The sequence below is a fragment of the Protomyctophum bolini genome (genome assembly GCF_963924005.1).
Source record: "Protomyctophum bolini genome assembly, chromosome: 7".
Lineage (NCBI taxonomy): Eukaryota > Metazoa > Chordata > Actinopteri > Myctophiformes > Myctophidae > Protomyctophum > Protomyctophum bolini.
Window position 1 is genome coordinate 34,940,721 of NC_137868.1, and position 27,955 is coordinate 34,968,675.

The 27,955-nt window shown below is 41.6% G+C and overlaps 2 protein-coding genes across 2 annotated transcripts; both read right to left on the bottom strand.

The window, feature by feature from the left end:
* Positions 1 to 3,176: 3,176 nt before the first annotated feature.
* LOC308318663 (extracellular calcium-sensing receptor-like) lies at positions 3,177 to 7,167 on the bottom strand (the record flags this gene model as incomplete). Its single annotated transcript, XM_080768287.1, has 6 exons — positions 3,177 to 4,143; positions 4,229 to 4,352; positions 4,440 to 4,667; positions 4,760 to 5,035; positions 5,526 to 5,732; positions 6,907 to 7,167. The coding sequence occupies 6 exons, from the start codon at positions 7,165 to 7,167 to the stop codon at positions 3,230 to 3,232; spliced, it is 2,010 nt and encodes a 669-aa protein (XP_080624413.1). The 3' UTR covers positions 3,177 to 3,229.
* A 3,728-nt stretch (positions 7,168 to 10,895) lies between these two features.
* selenbp1 (selenium binding protein 1) lies at positions 10,896 to 27,862 on the bottom strand. Its single transcript, XM_080769239.1, has 12 exons — positions 27,812 to 27,862; positions 25,595 to 25,648; positions 24,789 to 24,901; positions 22,868 to 23,053; positions 19,623 to 19,743; positions 19,049 to 19,231; positions 17,223 to 17,404; positions 16,778 to 16,856; positions 15,287 to 15,408; positions 14,745 to 14,837; positions 12,651 to 12,769; positions 10,896 to 12,179 (listed from the first exon to the last, which is right to left on the bottom strand). The coding sequence occupies exons 1-12, from the start codon at positions 27,813 to 27,815 to the stop codon at positions 12,017 to 12,019; spliced, it is 1,419 nt and encodes a 472-aa protein (XP_080625365.1). The 5' UTR covers positions 27,816 to 27,862; the 3' UTR covers positions 10,896 to 12,016.
* Positions 27,863 to 27,955: the final 93 nt, after the last annotated feature.

Consider the following 27,955-nt stretch of genomic DNA (forward strand, 5'->3'; position numbering starts at 1 on the left):
CACACACACACACACACACAGAGCGATGTGTGGATAAATCACTGAGATTTGGGAAATGTGTTGAGAAGTACAACGATGAAGCACGCACAGGCAAATGTCAGAAGCATCTGTTTCGGTTTCCAAACAGGAAGTTCTAAATGTGCTTATTAGACGGAGCCAACTCGCAGGCAGTGCGAGAGGCTCGTTACAGGATTCTATAGGTCACCCGTTTTGGTGTGACACACACGGCTTCCACATTTAGCTTCATACTGGGTGAAAGTGTCCTTCCAAAAATTATTTTTTCGCTCGAAATTCTTATTCACAATGACATCGAGTTGAGGTGTTTGTGTTTTTAGGGTAATTGTTGCATAAGCGCTATTTCGCACGTGACCGTGACCCGGGCCATCTCCCGAGAGGATCGTTACAGGATTCTATAGGTCAGCAGTTTCCGGCTTCCACATTTAGCTAGAGTAGGCGTGGCGCAGCATTAGAAGGGCGCAGCAGATTCACGACATTGAGGGGTAGAAACCATCCCGGTCGCGTGGTTCATCTAACGCGTGTGTCACTGTGAAGGACTGGCCCCATTAAGTGAACGTAGTTGGCGTAGTAGACGCCAACATGACGATTTTGACGTAGGCTGGTGAGGTTGAGCAATAATAGCGTGTTTGACAAAAGTAATATTTAAACAGTAAATAAGACATTTGTGGCGAATGCAATGTAGTCTATATGTTTTCTGGGAGTGTGCAGGTTTTATTTTGCATATAGAGATGTGTGGTGAAAGTGTGGTTCGGTCGGAGAAAGCTCTTGGATAAACGGCCATGTGCTCATGTACCCCCTGTCTATTAGGGTAGCAGGATGTATAATAGCACCATGGACAGCGACACTGTCAGGGGGCTGTAGGATTCCTATGAGCCAAGTCAAAAGTTATACTTCAGTTCTAACACTGACTGATGCATTTAGGCCAGTCAATCTAAGATTTTACCCCAAAGGAAATTACAATAGTAATCGTTCAAGGTTTTTTTTATGATCCTTAGGCTCATCCAAATAACATATTAAAAATGGATTATTATATAAATTGTGGATCATGGTAAATTTGGGGTTGGGGTACCATTGAAAACCTATATTTAAATGATGCTTTAAGTAGCATGTGACATGTCGAACTAGGGGTTATTCATGATTCTGAATCAATTGCAAGCATTCGTTTTGCACGAAAAACACTCCTTCGGCTAAAAACGACCATAGCCGTCTTCATGAGGTCTTGATGAGGTCATCACATTTGGGCAAGTGGCTATGGCCTTGAACGATTACTATTGCAATGTATTTTGATTGACTGGCCTAATTATCATATTTTACATTTATGAATAACCAAATAAACTAAATTAAATAGATCGTGGTGACAGGGCATTGAAGTAGGAAACTTACCATGGGTACTCTGTATAAACCTAATATTCTAGAGAGAGCAATAGCACTCGATGAGGTACCAGGACCCACAATTCCTAGCACGGGAGGAGACCCAACACAGCTCTCATCCAATTGAAAGTGCTCCTCTGTCCCACTGACCAGTGACATGGCTCCGCGGAATTCAACTTCAGTCGTCATACAGGTATCATAGAGGATATATCCCAGAGTCACATTGGGCAGTAAACTGGCTTTTTTGTTGATTTCAGTTATTGCATAAGCCTGGGCCTGGGCGGCCCTGAACCCTTCTCCAGTTTTTCTAATATATCATCAAAATCAGTTTGACAACTTTAATCCTATCTCATCATCAATCATTCGAAAATAGCTGATCTACAAGTTTGGAAAATCTAGACAAATTGTAAAAAATTGTTTTATTCTCTAAAATATATTTTCAGATGGGATTTCACGGTCAAACAATTTCATTGTTACATTGCTACTCACCTAAAGCAACTGAACTCGTCTGGCTTGGAGGTGAAAGACAGCTCTGGAAAGACGGAAGATAAATGGAACATAAACAAGCCACCCAGAATGACGTCCCCAGGCTTGTACATTCTGTTCAGCTTAAACTGTGCCTGTATCTGACATGAGGAGTTAGGTGAGGAATACAAAGGAGAGAAAAAAGAGAACAATGTAAAATACAAGTACAGGTATGAAAGCAGGTGTGTGTCTACACAAGCCGTCATGACTGTCCTCTGTCTAACCCCCTCTCGCATTTACCTTTGTGCAGTTCTTACATTTTATACACTGTACTTTATATGCTATGTCATCCATTCTGTCAAATCATGACATTACGTAATGTGTCACAACGCCCATCTGGGTAGAGAGAGGCAGGGCTTTGGAAACTTTGAATTTCATGGACCCCCAGTTTAATTAACAACAATTAATTAACAACATGGACACAAGGGTGCCATTACGTACTACTGTAGCTAGGTCTATTGTAGAGCGTCATAATACAGACAGATAATACATCAAAATGTTTAAGAGAAAATACCCTAAATAAGCATTACGGTATTGACTGGTGGGTTTCAGATGAGAAGTATTAGTTTTGATGACCAGCATCCGTTTTCACCTGTACCATATAAAAGCACTTTATAGACACATTAGACAGGCATATACAGTAGACAGCCGTCAAATTTTGGGTCCTTAGCTACACCGGTTAGAGTTTGTTATCGCTGTGGTTCTCAAACGTTTTAATTTCAAGGACCCAAAGTTATGCAAATGTAGGCCAAGCCACAGACCCCCATTTTTCATGTAAAATCCTCAGTGTTAATCTAACTCAAGTGTCCCATTTTCATACACTCTCAAGTCCAGGTTAGAATCAGAATTTGTTTTATTTGTCATATCACAGGTTTACAGGTGGAAGTGCGTAGCTTGCAGAGTTAGTTCAGTCAGATATACTCGAGCGTGTTCATGCTATGCTCAAGGGATATAAAGGTATTTGAGGGGTTAATATGCTGCATTACTATGTGGGTGTATAGAGTGTTTGCAGTCCCACATGTCATTCGCTGATGTGGCAGTCAGCTGACCAATTGGGCAGGGTATTTAATCTCACCAAAAAGCATGCATTCTTCCTGCCTTCCTTCTGCATATGGTGACTACATACAGCACAGGTCATCTGAGTAATGGATTGAACATCTTATTTTTCATTTTATTTATTTGTTTAAGTACAGCAGTACAATTTCAGTTTAATCTGGCAGATATAAGATTATACTACTTATTGACAATCACATGTATTTTTATAAACTTATCGTTATACACACAGATGAACTGTTTTGTGATTGAATTTCTGCTTCTATGTCTTGGAGGTGCCTCGACCCATGATAGACTTCTTAGTGTTTCTCTCTGGTTTCAAAAGGATGATATAACACTTCGGTCCAAACAATGCCACCAACACACCAGAACTAGATGCTAAAATAGCAAATACTTCCACTACATCTGCATATTTGCCTGGAGAGCTGATATATGCAGGAATGAAGCCTATCCACACGGCACAGAAGATCAACATGCTGAAAGTGATTAACTTGGCTTCATTGAAGTTGTCTGGAAGATTTCTTGCCATGAATGCTAGGAGGAAGCTGAGTAGGGCCAGTAAACCAATATAACCTAACAACACTCCAAAACCAACTGTTGATCCCACAGCACACTCATAGACTATCTTATCACTGTGGTATTGTGTGTTTTTATGAGGAGTTGGTGAGGCAGACACAAGCCAGGCTATGCAGATTGTTGCCTGGATGAGAGTAAGACCCAGAACAGTTCCTCTCTGCTGCATGGCACCGAACCACTTCATAATGTCTGCACCCCCAGGCTTGGAGGCCTTGAACACAGCCAACACCACCATAGTCTTTACCAGGATACATGAGAGACATAGTACAAAGCTGATACCAAATGCTGCATGCCTCATTTGGCAAGTCCAGAGCCTGGGGCGGCCAATGAACAGAAGTGAGCACAAGAAACATAGTTTCAGTGACATCAAAAGTTGGTAGCTGAGTTCGGAGTTGTTGGCTCGTACCATAGGTGTGTTTCGGTAATAAATGAAGATTCCCAGGACAGTGGCGCAGATAAGTGTGCCTAATAATGAAATAGTTGTCAAGGAGATACCCAGGGCCTCATTGTAGGAGAGGAACTCCACACTCTTAGGGATACAGTGGTCACGCTGGGGACTAGACCAGAAGTCCTCTGGACAACTGGTGCACTCTCTAGAGTCTAATAAAGAGAAGTAAAGGGACAGATTACAGTATAATTCTAAATTCTACAGATAACCTACTGTACATACATGATGTAAACCTACCGGTCTCATTGCTGATTTCTCCCTCAGAGCAAGCAATGCAGTCAAAGCAGCAGACTGGTTGCCCTTTCCTTCTGGCCACACGGGTTCCAGGGGAACAGCTCTCACTGCACACTGACCGAGGAGGCTACAGAGGAAAGTAAAACATCAATTTCAGTCCAAACTAAATTACATTCAAATTATGAAATAATTTGACATTAGCTATTTTAGTAACCTTTGAGTATTCAAAGTTCCAGAAGATTTTGTCTTCGTCAAGGATGAGTTCTTCACCTGCGGAGGTAGATTTCTTGACCACACCCACATTGTGAACCGTAGTGCTTCCATCAGGGAGCCACACCCAGTTCATGATATCCCAGATTGGTAAAACATCACCATTCTCATCAAATGATACATCATCACCAAATGACGTGGTGAAGTTGACCTTTTCCAGGTAATATACAAGCTAGAAATTGTAAAATATGTATTATTATTATAAATTAGAATACAACTACAACTAGAAACCTTAGGAGACTAAACTGTACATTCATATCACACCTGCCATGGTTGTATTGTCTGCAAACTGGCACAGCTGTGCCAAATGAAAGGCCCTCTTCCTGGCACACACTGCAACATGTCATGGAGGGCATGGGCCAGAGCATACACAGCCTTGTATATATTATACTCTGGCCTCAGGTCAGACACATCCACAAGGGTCGTTTCTGAATTTCCTAGGTCCTCTTGTCCAGTACACAGCTCTCCACCAGCATCCACCCACTCTGACGGAAGGGGTGCAAATTTACACTGAAATGTGTGCTCCCAAAACTGCCTCACCTAAAGAAACGCAAAGACTTAAGAATGCACTGAACTTTGATTTTGCCCATAAGGGCAGATTCTGACAATGCTTTTCAATGGGAATGGAGTGGTTTGTTGCCATTTGCGGATTTACACAAAAAAGGGGATATTCATTTTTATTCATACGTTTGTGTGCATTCCAGACAGTGTTTACGTTACTTGATTCAATATTTTGTGTGTATTTACTATTTTCTTCTTCTTCAAATAAATGATAAAATAAAATGAAAAAGTAATTGAAAAACACAGCCCCCTCATTCATTAGAAGGACAATATCAGTCACCAGTAGGCTACCATGGACATGTGTGTGTGTTTGTCTTTTATACTTTTTTGGGGGGAGGCTTTTTCTGTGTTTATTGGATAGTGTACAGTATGGTGACAGGAAATTGGGGGATAGAGATGGTTAGTGGCAGCAAAGCCGCAGTAATTGCAAAAATTACCCTAGAAATGTTTGAAATAACGAATTACTCACAATGGAGTTTTCATGTGTATTGTCAGGATCATTGCCAGGATGTATTTTTAACAAGAAGTCCTTGAATCCTGGTATCTCTCCACGATGGATGGCGACCCCTAGGGTGCTCAACAGGTACGGCATGTAGCGAGGAGTGTGGAAATGAGTATATGTCGTCCAACCTGCAGCCGCTAACCATTGCAGACCTGTCACTCTCTGTCTTACCACCTGTTGATGGTGTGGAACACACACACACACACACACACACACACACACACACACACACACACACACACACACACACACACACACACACACACACACACACACACACACAATTTTACAATTTAGGCATTTAGCAGACGCTCTTGATCCAGAGCGACTTACATTTAAGCAAAAACAAAAGCATGGCATACATTTAAGCAAAAAAAAAAAAGCATGGCATACATCACATATATCAAATGTGGTTATCATGAATCATGTATAAACTAGAACGTAACAATGGAGTATCTATGTCAACTATACATACTGTACTATACCATATTATATATTACACGATATACATGTGTACTATAAAGTGCTATGACTACATAAAATGCAATTCTAGTGCTGTCTACGTAACGAGCCATAAGTCTGTCTAAAATAACAACGCTAACCTAAGTCTATTATCTGAGTCTACATAAAGTGCCATCTAAAGGGCTAGGCTAGGGAAAGTGCTACGGGCCATGGTGGAGTCTGAAGCGGTGGGTTTTCAGACTACGGCGGAAGATTGGGAGTGAGGCTGCCGTTCTGACTGTGATGGAAAGTGCTTTCCATAGTTTTGGAGCCAGAAGGGAGAAGAGTTTGGGACGTGTGGAGCGTTGTCCCGGCGTTTTTAGTGAAGGTACCTCCAGCTTTCCTGCGTTGGCTGATCTGAGTGCGTGGGAGGGTTTGTAGGATACGATCATACTTGTGAGATATGGGGGAGCCATGCCTTTGGTTGCTTTGAATGCCAGCATCAGAGTTTTGTATTCTGTGCGGGCAGTGACCGGGAGCCAATGGAGGGAGCGGAGAAGGGGGAGACGTGTGAGAATTTTGGCTGGTTGAAGACGAAGCGAGCTGCGGCATTTTGGATCAGTTGGAGGGGTTTAAGTGCACATGCCGGTAGGCCAGTAAGGAGGGAGTTGTAATAGTCAAGTTTTGACAACACACACACACACACACACACACACACACGCACAATATATGATATATTATGAAGCAATGCATTTCCTTCAGTGTAACTTACTTTAAATTTCTTATAACCATTTCATATATAATAATTATTTTCAAAAGAGGTTTCTCATCTCATCGGAACTCTCCTTCCTGGTCAAAGAAAGGTTACATACAACATACATTTCAAATCCCTGATAATAAAACAAACCTCGTCCATGATATTTATCATATAGGTTCCATATGCAAACGCAATGACCACACGAGCTGTGGATTCCTTCATGACAGTGACAATCCTGTCCAGTTTGTCCAGGTCATTGTCCCAGGGCAGGGCTTCTGAATAAGCCACACAACCCAGAGCAGACCGGGCCAGGTCAGAATGGAAGGTTCGGCCAGCATTGCGGCCATAGGCATCATCACTAAACAGCAATCCTACCCAGGTCCATCCAAACCGCATCATAAGCTGCAGCATAGCTCGCACCTAAAGAATTTGAATCTGATCAGAAATGAATCTGTCTCTATATTCCCTATTCTCTTGACAAAATAGTGTGCAAAAGAAAAAACACAGATTTGTGCATCAGTTTTTTCTGAGGTAGTGCTTAGGCTAGATATTCAAAATTAGAGCTTCTGTTTTTAGACAAAAAAAAGAAGTAAAACATAAAAACGTGAATATACTGTATACACCAGTACGTTTTTTAATGCAGGCTAGTCATATACTGTAGGTAAATTGTGATATTACTACTTCTACTTAATACAAACATCTGTGTACTTCTTCCACCATTGGATGAATTTCGGACCTACACAGATTATGCATAATCAATTACACTCACTAGAGGTATTTGTTAGTGTGTGGAACATGTACAACTGTTTACCTGAAAGTCATTATTTGGGATTGTTCTAAAGAAGGACGGGAACTGATTCAGGTCACTCAGAGTAGAGGAAGCAGCATAGTGACTTATCTGAAAAAGGGCACAAAACATCTGTTCTGTGATAGGCCTATACACATCTTTCTTCTTTTTTTGTGAAACTTTTCCCCTGCACGCAATATCTACAATACTATGCCTGTAAAGCGGAAATGGGAAGCTGATTTGGGGTTTATTTATGATGACATTGATTGGCATAACTTGCTTGAGTGCTCTCAGACTTTCTTAATCTCCACTAAACACAGACAAATGCAGTTTAACATTTTTAATAGAACCTATTATACTCCACATAGATTACACAGAATATTCAATAATGATTCCCCAACTGCCGGAGATGCGAAATCTCTACCCCATATTATTATAACAATGTATAATAGCACCATGGACAGCGACACTGTCAGGGGGCTGTAGGATTTCTGAGTCATAAGTCAAAGGTCATACTGATGCATCGTGTCTGCCCTCTCTGTTCACATGTGGTGCCTGCAAATAAATATGTTATAAATATGTCTTTCAAGCTGTAAAAAGGATCAATACATTTATGCCAGTCAATCTAAGATTTGACCCAAAAGAAATTACAATAGTAATCGTTCAAGGTTTTTTTTATGATCCTTAGGCTCATCCAAATAACAGGTCATCACATTTGGGCAAGTGGCTATGGCCTTGAACGATTACTATTGCAATGTATTTTGGCTCAAACCCTTTTTTAGCTTAGATTGATTTGTGAATAACCAAATAAACTAAATTAAATAGATCGTGGTGACAGGGCATTGAAGTAGGAAACTTACCATGGGTACTCTGTATAAACCTAATATTCTAGAGAGAGCAATAGCACTCGATGAGGTACCAGGACCCACAATTCCTAGCACGGGAGGAGACCCAACACAGCTCTCATCCAATTGAAAGTGCTCCTCTGTCCCACTGACCAGTGACATGGCTCCGCGGAATTCAACTTCAGTCGTCAAACAGGTATCATAGAGGATATATCCCAGAGTCACATTGGGCAGTAAACTGGGTTTTTTGTTGATTTCAGTTATTGCATAAGCCTGGGCCTGGGCCTGCCTGAACCCTCGAATGTAAACACTAACACACAACATCACACTGTAACAATGCATATTTATCTTTGTAGAAACATACATCAACTATTCTTGTGTTACTATCTATCAATGCAAGAAGTTACCGATTCTCCAGTTTTGCTAATATATCATCAAAATCAGTTTGACAACTTTAATCCTATCTCATCGTCAATCATTCGAAAATAGCTGATCTACAAAACGAAATTTTGGAAAATCTAGACAAATTGTAAAAAAAGAAAAGTTTTATTCTCTTGTGGTGGTTCCTGGCAAAAGATTCCACGGTCAAACAATTTCATTGTTACTTTGCTACTCACCTAGAGCAACTGAACTCGTGTGGCTTGGAGGTGAAAGACAGCTCTGGAAAGACGGAAGAGAAATGGATCTCAAACAAGCCACCCAGAACGACGTCCCCAGGCTTGTACATTCTGTTCAGCTTAAACTGTGCCTGTATCTGACATGAGGAGTTAGGTGAAGAATACAAAGGAGAGAAAGAAGAGAACAGCGTCAAATACAAGTACAGGTATGAAAGCAGGTGTGTGTCTACACAAGCCGTCATGACTGTCCTCCGTCCAACCCCCTCTCCCATTTACCTTTGTGCCGTTCTTACATTTTATACAGTGCTGTCATCCAGTCTGTCAAATCATGTCATTACGTGTCACACCGCCCATCTGGGCAGAGAGAGGGCAGGGGTTTGGAAACTTTGAATTTCATGGACCCCCCAGTTTGATGTGTGCATTAGGTCAGATCTAGCAAACCCAGCAAAGGCATCGACTAATTTGTTATACAGTAAGATTTATGCCATTAGGCCCACTACAGATGAAGCAGAATGGGGTGGAGGCCAGGCTTTACATTCTTTGCATTTGTAACAAATGCAAACTGTATGGCAGAAGCATTTGAAAATAGCCTGAGTCAACAGTCTGCCTCTCTCGACTAATTCAGGATAAGGCCCATCTATCCAGGATTGGGGTGCAGCGAATAGAGGATGATAACTGGTAGCAGAGCGGTCTCCATGAAAGCTATATGGCCATGCAGGGTGTCCTCACTCCTTAATCCATCCCCGAGTGTACAAGACTGTATGTATGCTAAGGTCCATGCATGCCCTCCATGACATACTTACAATGTGTGCCAGGAAGAGGGCCATACCTTTCATTGCAGACAAGTAATCAAACACTGGTGTGTGTGTGTGTGTGTCAGCTGCTGCGATGCAGGTTGACCACGACTTGGTGGCCTGCATCACGGACTACCTCACTGTCAGACGTGCTAGTAAGTACAGGTCAGTGCTTTCACCCTCAGGTCAACTTCAGGGGATTCATACCAACTTTGAATGAATGAAAAAGCTCTATTAAATAATCAACTTTCACTTCAACTCAACATGTTGCCCCGATGAGTCGCCCGATCGATGACATTGTCATTAGAGTTCTCAAACTCTGCCTGAACCAGACCAGGCCCGACCCAAATGTACGCTAATCAGAAAGGACCGGGCCGGGCCTCGGGCTCCATGTGTTCATTCATGTGTTGTTTTTTTTTACAACCCCTGTAAACGTGCAAATTAAACAAGCCATGTGCAAGCAAAAGTGTGTGTGAGTGAGAGTGATGCCATCTGGCCCAGTGGTGATGAAATAGTGGCTCCAGTGGTGATGAAATAGTGGCTCAACAGGTGCACCGTTGGAAAATAATTAATTTTCAGGCCAAATGAGACGACTGAGTCACCAGAGATTGTTTCAAAACATGCTAACAATAATTAACAAGGACACAGGGGATTCATATTTACTACTGTAGCTAGGTCTATTGTACAGCGTCATAACAGTCTCATCCCAACCCATTTACATTGGACATTAAAATGATATGGATAGTTTCAGGACTTTAACATTTCTAGCAAGAAATGTGCATTGTAATTTCACTATCTAATAACGCAAACTACTACAGCACAACTGCGACCTGTCATATTTTTTCACACATGCAGCACCACCCTCATTTCCAGTAACAAATGTACAAAAGAAACCATGAAAGATGAGTTTTCAATGTGATACACAGGAACTTGAAGTATATTGATTCAAGCCGGAACAGAATTAATTTATTGATCAGTAAAATGAAATGCTTTGGCCCGGACGCGAACACTTTTGTGATTTTTAAGAGGGCCCTGATGCAGAAAAGGTAATGGTGAATGAGTGAATCTAACATAGATTCAAAGCACTTCTAAGGGATGTTATAGAAATGCAGACCATTTATTGCACATGTGTACAGAATTATATGAATAGAATTCAAGCTCTCATAATTGAAAATAAAAATACAATTCCTCAAATAAATCACAACCCAAATATTGGTGACGTCAAACCTGAATTACAACAGTGACATTTAAGACAATTTCAATGTCAGCTTTAAGATCATAATCAAGGATTAAAGGACTTACTGTAAGTCTCAGCAGGATTTAGAAAAATGTGTCCATGCATATTTCTTGAGTATGTTTATTCAGAATGCTGCTGTCCTCATACTAACGCCAATAACATGGATCACATCAGTCCAGTTCTCAGATCTTTACACTGGCTCCAATGTTTGTCAAATAATTGATTTCAATAATACTGCTTGTCCTTTTATAATGCCAGTCTTTGTCTTAACACTCATGATTTGAAAGTTTGTGTGCACTGAATTCCGTTTTTGTTTAAATGCGCTATACAAAAACAAACTTGCCGAAAGGAATGTATTGCATAATACTTACAGCATACATACGCTAATATTTCCAGTAATTACAGGATATATAATATTCATATAAAAATAGAAGTTAATAGGCTAGATTGAGAATCCGTTATCTAAAACAATATTCAGCGAGGTTGGCGAAAGGGCCTTTCTGTGTGGAGTTTGCATGTTCTCCCCATGTCCCCTAGGGTAGGTACCCTCACAAAAACATGCAGTAATCCTGGTCTCTAAACTACCTCCCCCTGGCCAGCCAGGGCGCCTGATGGAGGGGAAAGGAACTGGTCGGAATAACGTGTTCCTTCCACGCGCTACGTCCGGCCGGGGAAACTCCCCCGTCAGGTGAAAAGAAGCAGCTTGGACTCCTCATGCATAGAAGGAGGCATGAGGTCTGTCCGCTGCCCCCCCAGGTTGGCAGAGGAAGTGTAGCGCCCAGGATTACATTAGATAATTGGCACTGGGTGATAAAACTGGGTTGCAAAATCGTGGGATAAAAATGATATATATATTTTTTTAAAAGCCTATACACGTATTCAGCGAAGTTCAGTGTTATATAATGGTTGAAGAATTAGCGTCAGTATTAGTCAGGGTTGTAGTCGAGTGATCCCAGCAGCAGGGGGTGGTATAGAGCTGATCAGATCCAGATGTCAGAGGTGCAGTCTCCTCCGGGGTAACGGAGCTCGTGGGCCAAAGCCGGACCGTCTGGTTCTTTACCGAAGTCGATCAAGAAGTTCTCATTGCACTTCAAACCTCCATTAACTGAATCTACGTCTATCTGCATCATCACTGAGCCCTCTCTGGAGACAGACAGACAAGAGAGAAAAGCTCTTACCTCCTTGGCATACTGGCGGTGTGCACAAGACAATTGGCTCTGATTGGTCCAGTGGTTTGCATGATTAGCGACAGACAGACAGTATCTCTGTCATATAAGAGTATAAATGTGTTAAAGTATAAATCATGCTTTAAAATTGTAGCCCAGTTACATAGTGCATGATGTTTTTGCGTTCTGGCCTATAGTTTAAAACATTGTAACCCTAGCCAAGTAGATCATATTTGGATATATATATATATAAGATCTGTATCAAAGTTTAACTACCCCAAATCCAATCTGCTTAGATTGCTTCGGTGCCGTTTATAAGTAACATGGTAAGTCAGTCCCTCTGTTAGACTGACAGTCAAACGGACGCAGACTGGCTGTGTCTGTACTCTGTAGGTGTCAGTATACACGCAGCATGTTACACGTAGAGTATTAGAAGTGTGTGAGTTACTTGATCATGTCAGGGTAGAACTGTTTGTCCCAGGCGCTGTAGAGAGACGTCGTCACGTACAGCCTCGTCCCGTCCAAACTGAGCTGCAACATCTGAGGACTGCCCTGAATACGCTTCCCCTACACACACACACACACACACACACACACACACAGTAAAAAAAATATTATTTACACTGTGCAACGTAAGTCTATTGCTTGTGTACAATTTTGAGGTAAATTTTTTTTAATACTTTATACTTCCACTCCAATAAATCTCGTAGAATCTACCCAGCGGCACATATAGTAAATTAAAAATCAGCCCCACCTTTGGTCAGCTGTAATATTAAAGTTCTGAACAGTGAACACATGAATGCATTACTATTATAATCCAATGTGACACAGGGGGAATTTCATAATGGTACAATTATGATTATGACAATATTTATGCACCAAACCACGTTAAAATGTTCTCCATATTTTCAATACTCTAAATGTAATCACATCTCAGTCTAACTTCATGGAATTGCTGCCCCTTGGATGGGGCTAATCTCACTCAGTCACTAAATTACATTTCAAATGTTCGCCCAAAATTGATTTATATTCAAATAAATGTTTTTTATAATATCAATTAATTTGATGAACTATTTCAACCCTGATTTTACATGATGTACCCTGGAGGAGTCTCAAGTCTACCAACTGTCCCAAGAGTTCAAATACAACATGGTGAAGCATAGTTTACCTATTATGTCACATAGTTGGAACAAACTTAGAGACACACTCTTTGTGCCAACAATGACTACTTTTAAATCCATGTCAAGTTCGCCACTGCTTTTCTTGAAACGAGCTTGTAGATCTGTTACTTTTGGTACACTTTGAATTTGAATCCTGAAAAAAGTTCAGGAACAGTTTTGGACATTTTTCCAGAAGAACCAGACAGACAGAGTAAAGGTGTTGGTGTGTGGCTTTCCTTTACCTGCAGTATAATCAGCTGATAAACACACCGATAACCGATAGTCAATACGACCTTCGATAAGATCTGACCTTCACCACGTTGAAAAACAGGGACATTCTCTTGACAGAGCGTGATAAATGAACCATGTTAAATATTTACATTACATAAACACTAGTATGTATACAATATAAACAATAGGTACTGTACCGGTATATAAAATATATTGTATTATCATTGTCGTGTAGGAATCTCTTGTCCCCATATTCTTTGTGTTTTTTTGGTAAATGAACGCCCTACTTGATCATCCTACAGCTTCACACAAAAGAAGCAGATCTACAAGCTTGTAACATGGCGAGAAGCAACACGTTTTTAGCGTGTAAATCTGCAATTTTTGCCATACGATTTGCCATGTCCACCGGACAGAGACAATATAAAGTTAAGTGTGTGTGTGTGTGTGTGTGTGTGTGTGTGTGTGTGTGTGTGTGTGTGTGTGTGTGTGTGTGTGTGATGGACGACCACATTCCAGGTGGTCAGATTGGGCTGAACTGTTCCATAGTGTGTTGTGATACAAAGAAGTTCATGGGCAGGTCAAAATGTTTTATACTTATCTAAATATTTAACTTTTGAAAACCGAAGAGGAAAATAGGGAGTACTCAAATATATGACATTATGCATTGCTTATTAATTTCCACTCCTACCATGTTTGAGCATGCCAAGTCTCATGGTCAGATAGATACACATTTTGTGCAATCTGTATAATAGAGTATGTTAATACAATATAACATATACAATGAATTGGTGCGGTTGTATTTTGTCTCTCTGCTGCTCTTCTATTAAGACATGTGTCAAAGGTCACGTCTCACCTTGACACAGGTTTCTGACACGAATTTTGACCTGATGGTCAAATATTCAATGTATTCCCTGAGCAAGCAGGCATAGCTTAATATAATGGTAAAAATGTCAACAATTGTGCAGGAAACTCCAGGGTAGAAGAAGAAAGTTACATAGTGCAGATTTAACTCTGAACTGATTTCTGTCATTCAAATGTCTCTGTGATCCGCATAAGGACTGCTGGAACCACAGCATCCCTATGCTGGGAGTGAACATTCTGCATACAGATGGTCTACATTACAAGGTTGATTAGTGAGGTTGAAGATGTACCTGGATAATGCGTGGAGGGGGCTGGGCCTGGTCCTCTGGATCATCCATGACTTTGACAGGGCCATCATTAATCATGCTACCTCCTAGAAATATCTGAAACATAGCATAATAATCACATTAACCAAACTACTACTACAATATTAGTATTGATATATGTATTAAATGCAGAGATTCTCAACCTGTGGGCTGGGGCCCACTGATGGGCCATGAGGATATTATAAGTGGGCCTCCAAATTGGAAAGATACTAGTGAGATTGTATCGATAACTATAACAATGTACAAACGACAAAAGAAAACATTTTGTCATGTTCTTTTTTTGTGATAAACAGGAACTGAAAGTATATGGATCCAAGCAATCGATTCATTGATCATTAAAATAACATGATGTGAAAATGCATGCTCAGATGGGAGGGGCACAAACGCTTTTGCGATTTTTTCTAGATTACATTATATTCACAAGTTGCAAAAATATTACTAAACCCAATCTAAATTGATATGAAACAGAAATTCAGTATCTTTTATTTTATTGGATAGACTCAGACCTGGCCGACCAATCGCGGTGCCTTTCTGTTGCTGATGTCATACTGTCTGATGTCGCCATGCAGCCAATTACTGAAGTACAGGAAACGGTCGTCAAGAGAGATCAGGATGTCTGTGATTAGACCTGTCAAGAAAACAGTGAAACAATACATATTTATGTCAATAAAAATGAAAATATGACTCAGTAAAATTGTAAATACATACTCCAGTAAAACATAGTACCTTTTCATTAAGCCCCACCATTCTCACCCATTGATGGGATTTCTCCATATAAAGAATTGATCATTTCAGTAGCAAGAGCTTCAAAATGTCTTCTAAATATAGTCAACAGGGCCTGCAGTAAGCTATGCACTGGATAAATGAGCATGACATTATTTCAATAAACTAGAAATACGAGGAAATGTTAGAGGGAGAAACAGTATCCAACTCAATCAACGTTAACGACTGTCCGACGGGAGTTTTCATGTAATGCATAGCAAGACTACAGTGATTTTTATTATTGGCATCACCTGGGTGGCTCAGTCGTGTAACTTTCCCAACGTTAAGCTGTGTATGTGTTCAACAACACAGCCATGCAAAATAACACTGACAGAGCTATGAGCCGGTGACGAAATCTTGCCCAGCATTAGCAACGGTTGCTAAACTATTTGGATTGGCATTGGACAATCGCTTTTGGGGTGGGGTTTAGCAAAGGTGCTAATTGGATTGTTGCCAATTTCCCCCATCTTTGCATATGCCCATGTCACTGCTGACCCCTACTGGTTGGTCTTGAGAAGGGTGTAGATACAAGCCGATACAAGCTCACAAGCTTGTAGAACTTCATAATTTTTTACACCAGCTGCTTCTTTTGACTCGACAGTGAGGAAATTCACTGAAAGGACATAACACCCCTCCGCTGCTGAACAAACCGTTTAACAAACCGGTTAACCAATTAACCGCTTACAATAGGAATTAGAAGTTTCTGGAATCCCTGCAATGCAACTAGTTGCTGAACGTGTTTTTATCTGCTTGCTAAGATGTGAAATATTTTCAATTCAAATCAGTTGAGAGGTTATGGACGTGATATCATTATCATACCCGGCCGGATGTTATTCGGGAACGCCTACCGAGTGGCAAAAACTACTTTCTGGCCTTGACAGCACATACAAACAAACAGAAACCCATTTGATTGCATCAAACAACGTTAAACTCACTTTGCCACTCCCTTTATGCATACATCTACCCTCTATTGGAAGCGTTTTTTGGCAAGCTACCTTGGTGTTTTCATCTGGGAAAAAACACCATGTGGACATATGTTGTCACTATCGTTCAGTGACAGAAATCACCGTCCCGTGCCTGCCTGCCACCCCCAAACAAACAAGACAAAGCCGGTGAAGGAATAGAACACATTGTATGTGTATAGGAATTCCTTGTGTGTGTCGTTTACTGTACATGAAGTTTGTTTGAAGTTGGAATAATATTTCTAATGGCAATAGAAGATGATAATACAGTACCAGGCATCTCAGGAAGCATCCAGCCCTCCACCTTCTTCATGGGGACCTCAATGACTTTATCTGCAGCCCACTCTCCTGTCTGGTAGTACAATAAACACACACTTTACACTCTCCTGTCTGGTAGAACAATAAACACACACTACACTCTCCTGTCTGGTAGTACAACTATTACATACGCACATAACATACATAACTACTACTATACATGCTATATGTATATATATCTTTGATTATTCAACCTGTTTGTATGCTGTGTTCTTTTCCCCTTACCTCTCCTGCTCTACCCTACCGCTCTCCTCACGAAAAAAAACAACGTATTTAGACCCGTGCTGTGACAATTTGAATTCCGGACTTTTACTTGTAACAGAGGAGTTCTACATTGCAGTATTGATACTTTTATATTCAAGTAAAACAACAGAGTATTTTTCCCACGACTGGACAGTACCGTTTTCTTGTAGAAGTGGAAGATGGCGCCAGGCAGTGCACAGCCCACGTAGCCTTCAGCAGCAGAGGGCTCGTGGAGGAAGCGACACTCCAGAGGAATCCTGCCGCTCTCTCCCAGCTCCACCGTCTGGATGCGCTCGTGGGTCTGCCAGTCCCACACATGCACCGCACTGCCATACTTACCTGGAGAATTACAGTACACTTATCAATGGCTAAAATGGACAAAACTACTACTCAAATAAACGTTTGCGATTTCAAAGTTCTGTTTCTTTGTCTGGACGGCATGAGTGTAAAGTGACGATTGAGGGGATGATCAGTGTCATTTTCTATTGTGAGTGCTAAACATGTGATGGCTTTATCGTTCTTGGGAGGCAATACTGAAAAGTTTGCATTTGTTAGACATGGTCAATATATTGAAAGAAACATGGAGAACAATACAGCAGAACAGGTTGAATAATATTTTTACAGTATATAGTAGGACAAGTAGGTGATGCTGGGAGAGACAGCGAGATCAATTCGTGGCGGTGACGACTCGCCACGACCTATTTTTTTAAGCCATGACGTATTCTTCATTATCCGCCATGGCAGAACAAAATCCGCCGTGGCGAGTACAGAATCCGCCGTGGCGGAGACTCGCCACGACCTATTTTTTTACGCCATGACGTATTCTTCATTATCCGCCAGGCAGAACAGAATCCGCCGTGGCGAGTACAGAATCCGCCATTGTTTATTTTTTTTTTGCGTCCGTGGTGCAGGTTTTATTGTCCTAGTAGTACAATTCTCGGAATTATTTCATCCTCTTGTAGCGTAACGGTTAGCGCTCTCGCCCCTATAGTCAAGGCACTGTGCCGGGCCAGGTTCGATTCTTGCAAAAAACAAACTTTTTTTTTTTAAAGTTATTTTTTTACCCGTACATACAGTGTGTGTGCGTGCGTGCGTATACAGTGTGCGTGCGTGTATGCGTGCGTATACAGTGTGTGTGTGTGTGTGTGCGTGCGTGCTTCATCGTATTTATTATTATTATTATTAATATGCAGGTAATAATAATAAATACGATGAAGCACGCACGCACGCACGCACACACACACTGTATACGCACGCATACACGCACGCACACTGTATACGCACGCACGCACACACACTGTATATGCGTGCGTGCGTGCTTCATCGTATTTATAATTATTACCTGCATATTAATAATAATAATAATAAATACGATGAAGCACGCACGCACACACACACACACACACACACACACTGTATACGCACGCACGCATACACGCACGCACACTGTATACGCACGCACACACACACACTGCATGTACGGGTAAAAAAATAACTTTAAAAAAAAAAAGTTTGTTTTTTGCAAGAATCGAACCTGGCCCGGCACAGTGCCTTGACTATAGGGGCGAGAGCGCTAACCGTTACGCTACAAGAGGATGAAATAATTCCGAGAATAGTACTACTAGGACAATAAAACCTGCACCACGGACGCAAAAAATAAATAAACAATGGCGGATTCTGTACTCGCCACGGCGGATTCTGTTCTGCCTGGCGGATAATGAAGAATACGTCATGGCGTAAAAAAATAGGTCGTGGCGAGTCTCCGCCACGGCGGATTCTGTACTCGCCACGGCGGATTTTGTTCTGCCATGGCGGATAATGAAGAATACGTCATGGCGTAAAAAAATAGGTCGTGGCGAGTCGTCACCGCCACGAATTGATCTCGCTCCACCTGGATGCTGGTCAACAGAAAATGTGGATGCTGAGAACGTGAATGAAGAAACATGCATCTGGCGGCTGGCCTAAGCAGAACCCGCAACGTACCCTCTTTCACGTGTTGAGGGTCGAAGCCGCCGGCCAGGGATTTGGGGGCGCCCCACTCGGTGCTTATCATTACGTTGTGACGAGGCTGGTACCAGAAGTCGTAACCGAACGGCGCCGTGTCCCCTTCGTGCTCCCAGTTCCCGACCACCTCAAACGTCTCACCATCCAACAGCACGAAACCACCTGGAGGTCAAAAACGATATTGGATCCGCCTGTTAACCCATTAAGACTTGAGGCCGATTCTAAAAAGGCCTTCTAAGATCAGTAGTTCAGTTTGAAAGTTTTTCAAAAATGTTCAAAAATAGATGCAGTGCAGCACAAAGTGACAGGTTGCGAGCTTGTATATTTTGAATAGTCAAAGCAAAAATCTAAAATGACAGATGCTTTCTCGGCCTTAATAGGTTTGCTAATGCCGAAGTTATGCTACGGTGTGCAACGAAAACAATCGACCTACAAGCTCACAACGCACTGCATCCGCGATGCATTGTGAACTTGTGAGCTATTTTCGGTGAGAAACGCCGTCATGCAACCAAGCGGGAATATACGTGTACAGTTTCAGTGCGCCCCTGCTTACCCTTGCCATTGCCAGAAGGGTCTCCCATGCAGCTGATCATGATTTCACCGGAACCCAGGCAGTGTGAGGTGTGTGGGTTAGCCAGACCACATTTCCAGTACAGCTCAGTGGGCTCCACGATCTACACAAGAGCACAACTCAAGAGATCAAACACTGGAGGCCCGTGGTCTTCTGTTCCCCACACAAACGTATGTTTGCACGCAACAGCAGTAAAATGGTTAAATACAAAGGGATCAGATCTACTATAGTTCTATAGTATAGAACAGCGATACTCACAAAGCGTGAAAATAGCAGATCACAACATACTGTATATAAAAGTGCCCCCCAGGGCACAGGTCTCTAACTCTCCACCAGGATAGAAGTGTTTTTGGAAAAGTACCATTTCTTCCTCAGCGGGAATATACGTGTACAGTTTCACCACAATTGGACGCTGTGTTAATGATTTGCGGCATTTTGTACAAAACCACTCCCATATTCCATCGTGATTGGCTTCCAAACAGACCCGTCTTGATCACGCGACTATAGAGATCATGTGTACCGATTTGTGTAAGATTTGGATCAAATCTGAAGGAGTAATATAAAAAAAGAAGTTCAACATACAGTAAGTCTGCCTCCTGGTGCCGCTATAAAGAGCAGATGTGAAAAATGCAGGTCAAAGGTTTTTCCTTGGCCTCTAGGGAGTGTGCATACAAAGTTTTACAGGCATTTCTTCCTCTGCCTAGTGGGAATGTGCATGCAAAATATTCCTCAAATTGCACTCTTCAAAACAGACCAATCCGGCAAACTTTGGAAGGCAATCTTAGACAATGGGGATGGAATATGGGGAAGCAGACAGGTCCATGTTGATCACATGAGTATAGAGATAGTGTATACCGATTTGTGTGATGTATGGAAATGTGTTTAGCAAAGAATCTGCCTCATGGTGGAGCTATAACAGGCCAAAAAGCAAGGCAGAGGTTCATCGTTGGCATCCAGGGAGTGTGTGTGTGTGCCGTTTGGCATCAACCAGAGCTGAAGATTAGCTGTACACAGACGGACGGATGGACACACACGGATGGAGTGCAAAACATACTCTCCCCATGCCTTCGGCTGGTGGAGACAAAGATCTTTGCATTTTGTTTTTAATTCACACTTTTGCTTTTTTCGTGAAAGTTTTTTTGAAAATGTTTTGAAATAATTAAAAACAAAATGTAGGAAACAAAAAGTAAAGGGAACCAACCAGTGTTCTACAAGACATTAACTCTGGCCTCTGCTTCTTAAGTCAACTGTGAATCTTTAACACTGAGCTTACCTAAACTGCAACCCCTGGGCATTTTGTAAGCTAATGTTTGGGTTAGCTCAAGTGTTAAAAAGCCCTTATGATATGATCTCCGTCTCTGATTATAATACACTTAAGCATTACAGCTCCAAGCAGTTATCATTTCCTAACATTAAAAAGCAACATTTAGCAGTTATTCCATTTCAGACAAATGTGAGACGCTAATGAGTTGTGAATGTGAACACACACATTAATCATTAATTCATAGCATCACACATTTGACACACACCTACAGTAAGGCATGCTGATAGAAAGATAATGTTGACCCATAAGTCTGACCAATCTACTTTCACACATCATTTGTGTCCAAAAAGTCATTTTTTCAAATCTGTTAAAGAAGTAACACCGGTATATCATCTCTGTTGGGTGGAAACCTTATCCAAAACTGACATTTTTATCAGGGAAAAAACAAACAAACAACAAAACTAGTGTTCCAGTGGTGGATCCAATGCAATTATTAGTTAGCCACAAGCTCTTATTAATGCTTTTCAATTGTTCAATATTTATAAAACCCACAGACACACTTACAGTAACCACTTTCAACATTTTTTGTGTGTCACTCTTTGATTCAATTAAAACTTTTTTTAATCCACCTCATGATGGGTACGGAGTTTAAAGGCAGAATCAAATAGGTTGTGTATTGACTAAAATGTCCCTGCAAACTACTTTATGGGAATTGAAAACAAGAATGAATTGTCAACTCATGATGACAGTGTTGAATAGACAGATGAATTGCATCTGTGTGGAGTTTCAAAGCGAAGAAGAGGAAGAAGGAAGTTGTCCTGCTGCTCAGGATTTCATTATAATCTTCCTCTGTTGTCGCAAACTGATGACATCACTGTCCCCAAGGAGGTTTAACCTGTCCCCCACTCACTCTCTCATGCCCTCTCGCCAACAGTCCCATGTGTTTTATTTGTAATGATTGACACATAGGTTGTGTAACCTACAGCGATGACAGTGCAGAAACCATCACCTCACTTATCTATTTTACTTATGAAATTTTGACCATAGATGACCTTTTGACATCTTACCTTCTTTTGGTTATAAAAACAGACGCACAAGTTTGATATTTACTACGCTAAGGGCCGATTCATACTCCTATTTTACAGCTGTTTCGGCGCTGTAGTGCCAAAATGATTTCGGCTCGTGATGATGAATGATTTCAGTAGCACCGAAGAGCCGACTTTAGGACGGTATCCACCCGCCCCGAACCTCAAATGACGTCACATTGTAGGCTCTACAGAGCCGAACCGACTTTTATTCAGCTCTAAAATAGGAGTATGAATAGGCCCCAACAGTAAGACAGCTGAGAGGGAGGGAAATACTTAATGCATACCAGGGCATGACAATCAGAGGCAGCGTAGGCTTGTCATGTCAGCAAAATGTAGTTAAAACTACCGGTATGTAATTTAGTTAAACTACATGTAGTTTAATGCTCCCTTAAACTACATGTAAACACTCCTATTAATGATTCTTGACCACCCTCTCTATAGCCTACTTAGTCAAATGGACAGGAGTTGCAACTGTACTTGGTAGGCTCTTTGCCAAAAGTAGCAGATCTATCTACAAGCTGCTGAGCTTGTAGATCTGCCATTTTTGGCAAACTTCCCCCCCAAAAGGGTTCAAGTTGGTGGTCTTTTGTGTGGTCAGTCTATGACATCAGCTCACATTTTTTAACCTGGTTTGAATGAATTTTGAATATTAAAGCCAGACAAAAGTGAACAATTTTTTTTATAAAAACACTGTAACATGGTATTGTATTTTGGGCATGCCATTTTAGGAAAACCTAAAATAACCTAAAAAGAAAACAAGCCGTTAGAAACAACCCGTTAAACTCTTTACTGTCATACCCAAAATATAAGTCAGGTTGAAAGTATAAAAATAAAGTTTGAAAACCAGACTGCTAGATGATGTGTCGACCTCTCACCTTGTGAATGCGGGGTGCACGGGGCTCTGTCCCCACATCCACCACGTAGACACGCGAGGAGATGAGCGACGGGAGGATGAGACGGTTGCGCCGCCTGGAGCTGTCACCAAAGCAACTGCTGCACGCGTTCCATCCTGAGTGATGGAGCTCATCGTTCAGGTTGGGCATGGGCAGCCTGTGGATCACCTAGAGGGGTCAAAGGTCATACCATGTGTAACTGACTATTACTCCACCAGTTGCTGTTTGAGTATTGCTTGTATCATTGTCGTTATAGTTTTGCTATTGTTGTTGAAATTACTTGTATCTCTCTATCTCTCTCCATATTTTTCTGTCCTCTGTCTCCGTCTCTCTTTTCCCCTGACACAATCAAGGAAGATGGCCACCCACCCTAGAGCCTGATTCTGCCTGATGTTTCGGTCCCGTGTTAGGTCAATGTTAGGTCTCTGCTCTATATGTACAAGTTATTCGCTTTGTTTCTCAACATTGGGTCTACAACCAGGGTTCCAAATATACCCCGATACATCAGTCAGGCTCTAGTGGACATGCTTGTGTACACAGCCCAGGGGGCATTCAGAGTATTTATTTCTCCATTCTAGTGTGTTGATCATCTCAGTAGCCGTATAGCCCAAGACAGAGAATGTGTTGCAGATGTTTCAGATTGTGCAACAAGTGACAAGCCAATAACATTTCTTCTCCCCTATATGGTCAATATCCTGCAGCTGACTCTCAGGACCCCCACTGGGAATGGAATTCATTCCTGGCCTAAGTTCAGGTCTCTGTGGTTTCTTTCTTGTGATGAACACAGCCTGGGTCAGTTGGGTGTGATGATGGTTTCAGTGTCTTTAAAACTTTAACAAAAAACGTAAAGTTTATCCTGAGATCAGAGGCCAGGAGGTAGAGAAGCCGCTCGGGAATCAGAAGGTTCCCCGTTCGATCCCTGGGTGCCCCTGGTTTACTGTCCTTGAGCAAGACACTGAACCCAAAATGCCCAACCTTGAATGGTTTATTTTGTTATGAGTGGTGATTGTGTGTCTGTGTGAATGAGTGAGTGAATGTAATGTCAGTGCATTGTTAATTTTTACTACATAAATACAAATAAATAAATACAAATTTCCCCAAGCCCAAACCACCCGTTAGGGACTCGTTTTAAGGTCAACCACACCACCAATGCAACTCACATTGGTGTGGTTGACCTTAATAAAAACCATCTCATACCGACCCGACCAAGTTTGGTGTGGTTTTAGTTTTAGGTAAGAATAATAACCCTACTTAAAATCTACAGTATAACAACTGGACAAGAGGAAGGTTTTCCTGTCAGACTCAATATCCATGTTAGTACTACAGTAGTCTAGAAACGGTCCACACTCACAAAAGCCAATTTTTTTTGGTTTTGTGATTTACAGCAGAAGCAGTCAAACAGATGCGTTTCGGCTCCTCAGGCCTTCATCAGTGTTTACGGGTCATCAGGTAAACACCTTCCTAAGCGTGAAGACGTTAGCCCAAACTTCTGTGAGTCATCTTCTGCTGGGGCTACATGATAAATAAGACATTCTAAGAAGGCCCAAGTGAGTGCTGGTGATCTTTTCAAACATACCGTTTCTGCCAGAGCTGTGCATCTAATAAACTTGAATTGTGAACCATTCAACTGATGAGTGCTTGATTTTCTCTTTTTCAAATGCTGATGTAGGACTGACTGAGGAACCGAAACGCATCCTTTTGTCTGTCACACAGCTGATGCAGTAAATAAAATTGCTTTTGTGAGTGCCAGTTTCTGAAGACTATTTGCTCTAGTCTGAAGACTAGTCTGCATCTGCCATTCGTTGAAATGTTATCAGTAGAGAAAGCTTGGCTCGGGACTCCAGACTATAGTATTTGAATACTACTACAGTAGTACCCAGCAGTAGTAGAATTGTTGTAGTACCTGGCAGAACGTAGGAGACTTGGGGTCCACATCCACAGTAGCCAGGTAGTCAGGTTTCTGGATGTCCGTGTTGCGGTAAATACACGGCAGGTAGACAATCTCTTCACGAGGACCTGCAACACAAAAGGGTTCGTATTTTAACCACATGAGCCCGAGCATATCCCTATTCTGGGGTTGAACATTCCGCACACACGAAAATAGCAGCTTGCGGATGTGCCATTTGCATCTATGATTATCTTTTGTTTACAGAGGAAACAGGATGGGTTGAGATGTTGACAGCTAGAATAGCCAAAGTATAGAAGAATTGGGAACATGTTCACCTATAACGACATGAGCAGGGGTCATCAAAATGTCTGTGCGCTGACAATTGTATTTGTGGCTTTGTAAGACTAGATTTTCTATTTTACACCATTATTATATTCGGATTTTGATCACAAGACCAATTACTGAATGTCAAGTCTCCAGGTTTTCTTCAGAATATGAATGACACTACAGCACATTATGAGTAGTTTTATTTGCAAGGACCCATTAACTCTGGGAGTGTAGAGTCAGTATATTATGTGTTGTGTAATGGAGGCTATGCGCATGCTTAAAGTGAGTGGCAAATCGAGTGGCAAAGTGAGTTTAACGCCGTTCAATGCACTCAAATAAGACTTTTCTGTTTGGATGTATGGGCCGTCAAGGTCAGAAAGTAGGTTTTTGCCACTTTGCCAATTGTCCGCTCAATTTGGTCAAAAATGTTCGCCATAAGCCAACAAGGTGATGGCCATCACAGCCCCTGGACACGAGATAAGACAGTCTCTCACCCTTCATGGCATCCAGAGGGGTCTTGTACCCGGGTCCGCAGCCAGAACAACTCGCTGTGGAGGAAGAGATAAAGGCTGTAAAAACAACACTTAACTCTAAATGACGGCTGGAAACGAAAGATCATTGTTGTGCAACTCTGTGTTCTGAACAGGGTACAAATTTCACTTTTTCCTCTGTCCTGTCCTGTCTCTCTCTCTCTCTCCTTCTATACCATCTTGCCTCCCTCTATAGCCTGCCTCCGATCTAAACCCTGTGTCTCTCTCTCCAACTCTTGCACAGATGTTTACATCTGGACTGGAAGGGAACCCTGGTTCTACAATAGGCCGAAGAATGAAGATGATGGAACTCAACTCTGCATGCTGCTGACTCTAGTTGTTGTCCCAACCTCACAGAAAAGAAAGAGGTGGCCCGGGTGGCTGTCGGTCTTATGGTGTCGGTAAAGCGAGCGCACCCCGAAAAAAAAGGCAAGAAGGAATGATGAGTCTATTTGTGTATTTACTCACTACTTGCATTCCCCCACCTAACTGTAACCATCCTATGCACTGATTAACCAACCATTCCTTTTGCAGCTTTATCTGTACGGTTGCTGCACTGTACACAGTACACGACGGGTCATACATTTGAAAGATCCTTTACATTTTGGTAGAATTAGAGATGTACAACTTTGAAAACTTTGGCCAAAACGATTTATGTTATTGCAATACAATATTCCAGTTTACCATACACAGTTTACCATACACTTGCTATACATTAATGTAATGTATTTTATACTTTAGCTACAGTATTTTGGAAAAACCATCTAGAAAGTAAAAAATAAACTTCTAATACAGGCTGCGGACTATTAATAATATTGTGTAATTTCCCTCTGGGTGACCTGTGGCACAGTTGATAGGGAGGGACATTAATGATTGCAAGACAATAGTACTACAAACGTGATGGGATACACATCTGTTGATTCTGTTCCTCCACAGAGATGGTTTGGGGGTTGGCTTAACTTGGCTTTACAACAACAATGGCTGACATTGGCTGTTATTTGGATAAGCCTACATTTAATGAACATATATTAAGATGACAACGTCTAGATAACAGATAATCTAAATAAACATGGCAATTCAGGAGAGAGAGGGATACACCCTGCAAAAACATGTTACAATGTAGGCATTTAGCAGACACTTTTAATCTAGAGCGATTTACACATGGTAATACATCAAATACATAGAAGTTTAACTACAAGTCAAGCAAACAACAATGCACACACTCATTTGAAACTTCACAACAGCGGTCTGATAGAGACTGTTCAGGACATGAACTGAATTAATATATATTTTTAGTGGGAAACTTGGAAATAGAACAATAATTCAACAGTAGAGATTAAATTGCTGCTAAACGTCTCACAGAGGAGCATCTGAGGTCAGGAGTGGACACCAAGATAACACACACACACACACACACACACACACACACACACACACAGTGTCAGGGGAGTAGTACTAGTTATATAACCTCTTGGCAAGATACTTTACTTTTTAACCCAACTTTTTCTGTTGCAGCCTACTTGAGGCAGCACTGCAGGCAGCATGAAGTGGAAGTGCTTTATTGAGTCTACACATTCAGATGTATTGATCAACAAATATCAGAGCGTATTGTGCCTACAATCTCAACACCAGCTATAAGATCACAAGGGTTTAAACTTTCAGCTGGAGCTAATAGGTTACAATGTAAACCTTTGTACTAATAAAATGTGCGAAGTAGCCAATGGGCCAAATGGCCAATGCCATGTCAATAAAATACAGCCTTCAAGTCAACCACTTTCTCGCACACGTGTACGGTGGTGAAACTACCGTAGACAGTTTTGGGGACGCTTGAAAAGTAAGTTGCACACACATTTCAGCAAATGTCATGCAGAAAGATAGGATGAAGCTAGCCCTGGTCCAAGGCTTGGACCAAGGTCCAAGGCTTGGACCAGGGCTAGGATGAAGCATGAAGGTGGTAAATAAAATATAGGAAAGCTTTACCGATTACAGCAAGTAATTATGATCTTGTCCTGTTTTATGATTAATAGTCTATACCGCCGCGCTATCATACTGCTTATCAAAACCGTTTTGATCACATTACAGTAAAAGTTCCGTTTAAGGATGTTTAGTAAGTCGACCTATGCAGTCATATAGGATGAACAAACATATGGCTGTATAGTGAGTTGTGTTCTTAGTTCTTACCCATGTTGCTGCAGGTTAGTGTGTCGAACTGTCGATGCTGCTGCTGAAAAACGGGAGAATTTGACGTTTGTAAAGAGGTTAGGCCACGCCCCCCTGCGCACACACACGCGCGCGCGCGCTCACACACACACACACACACACACA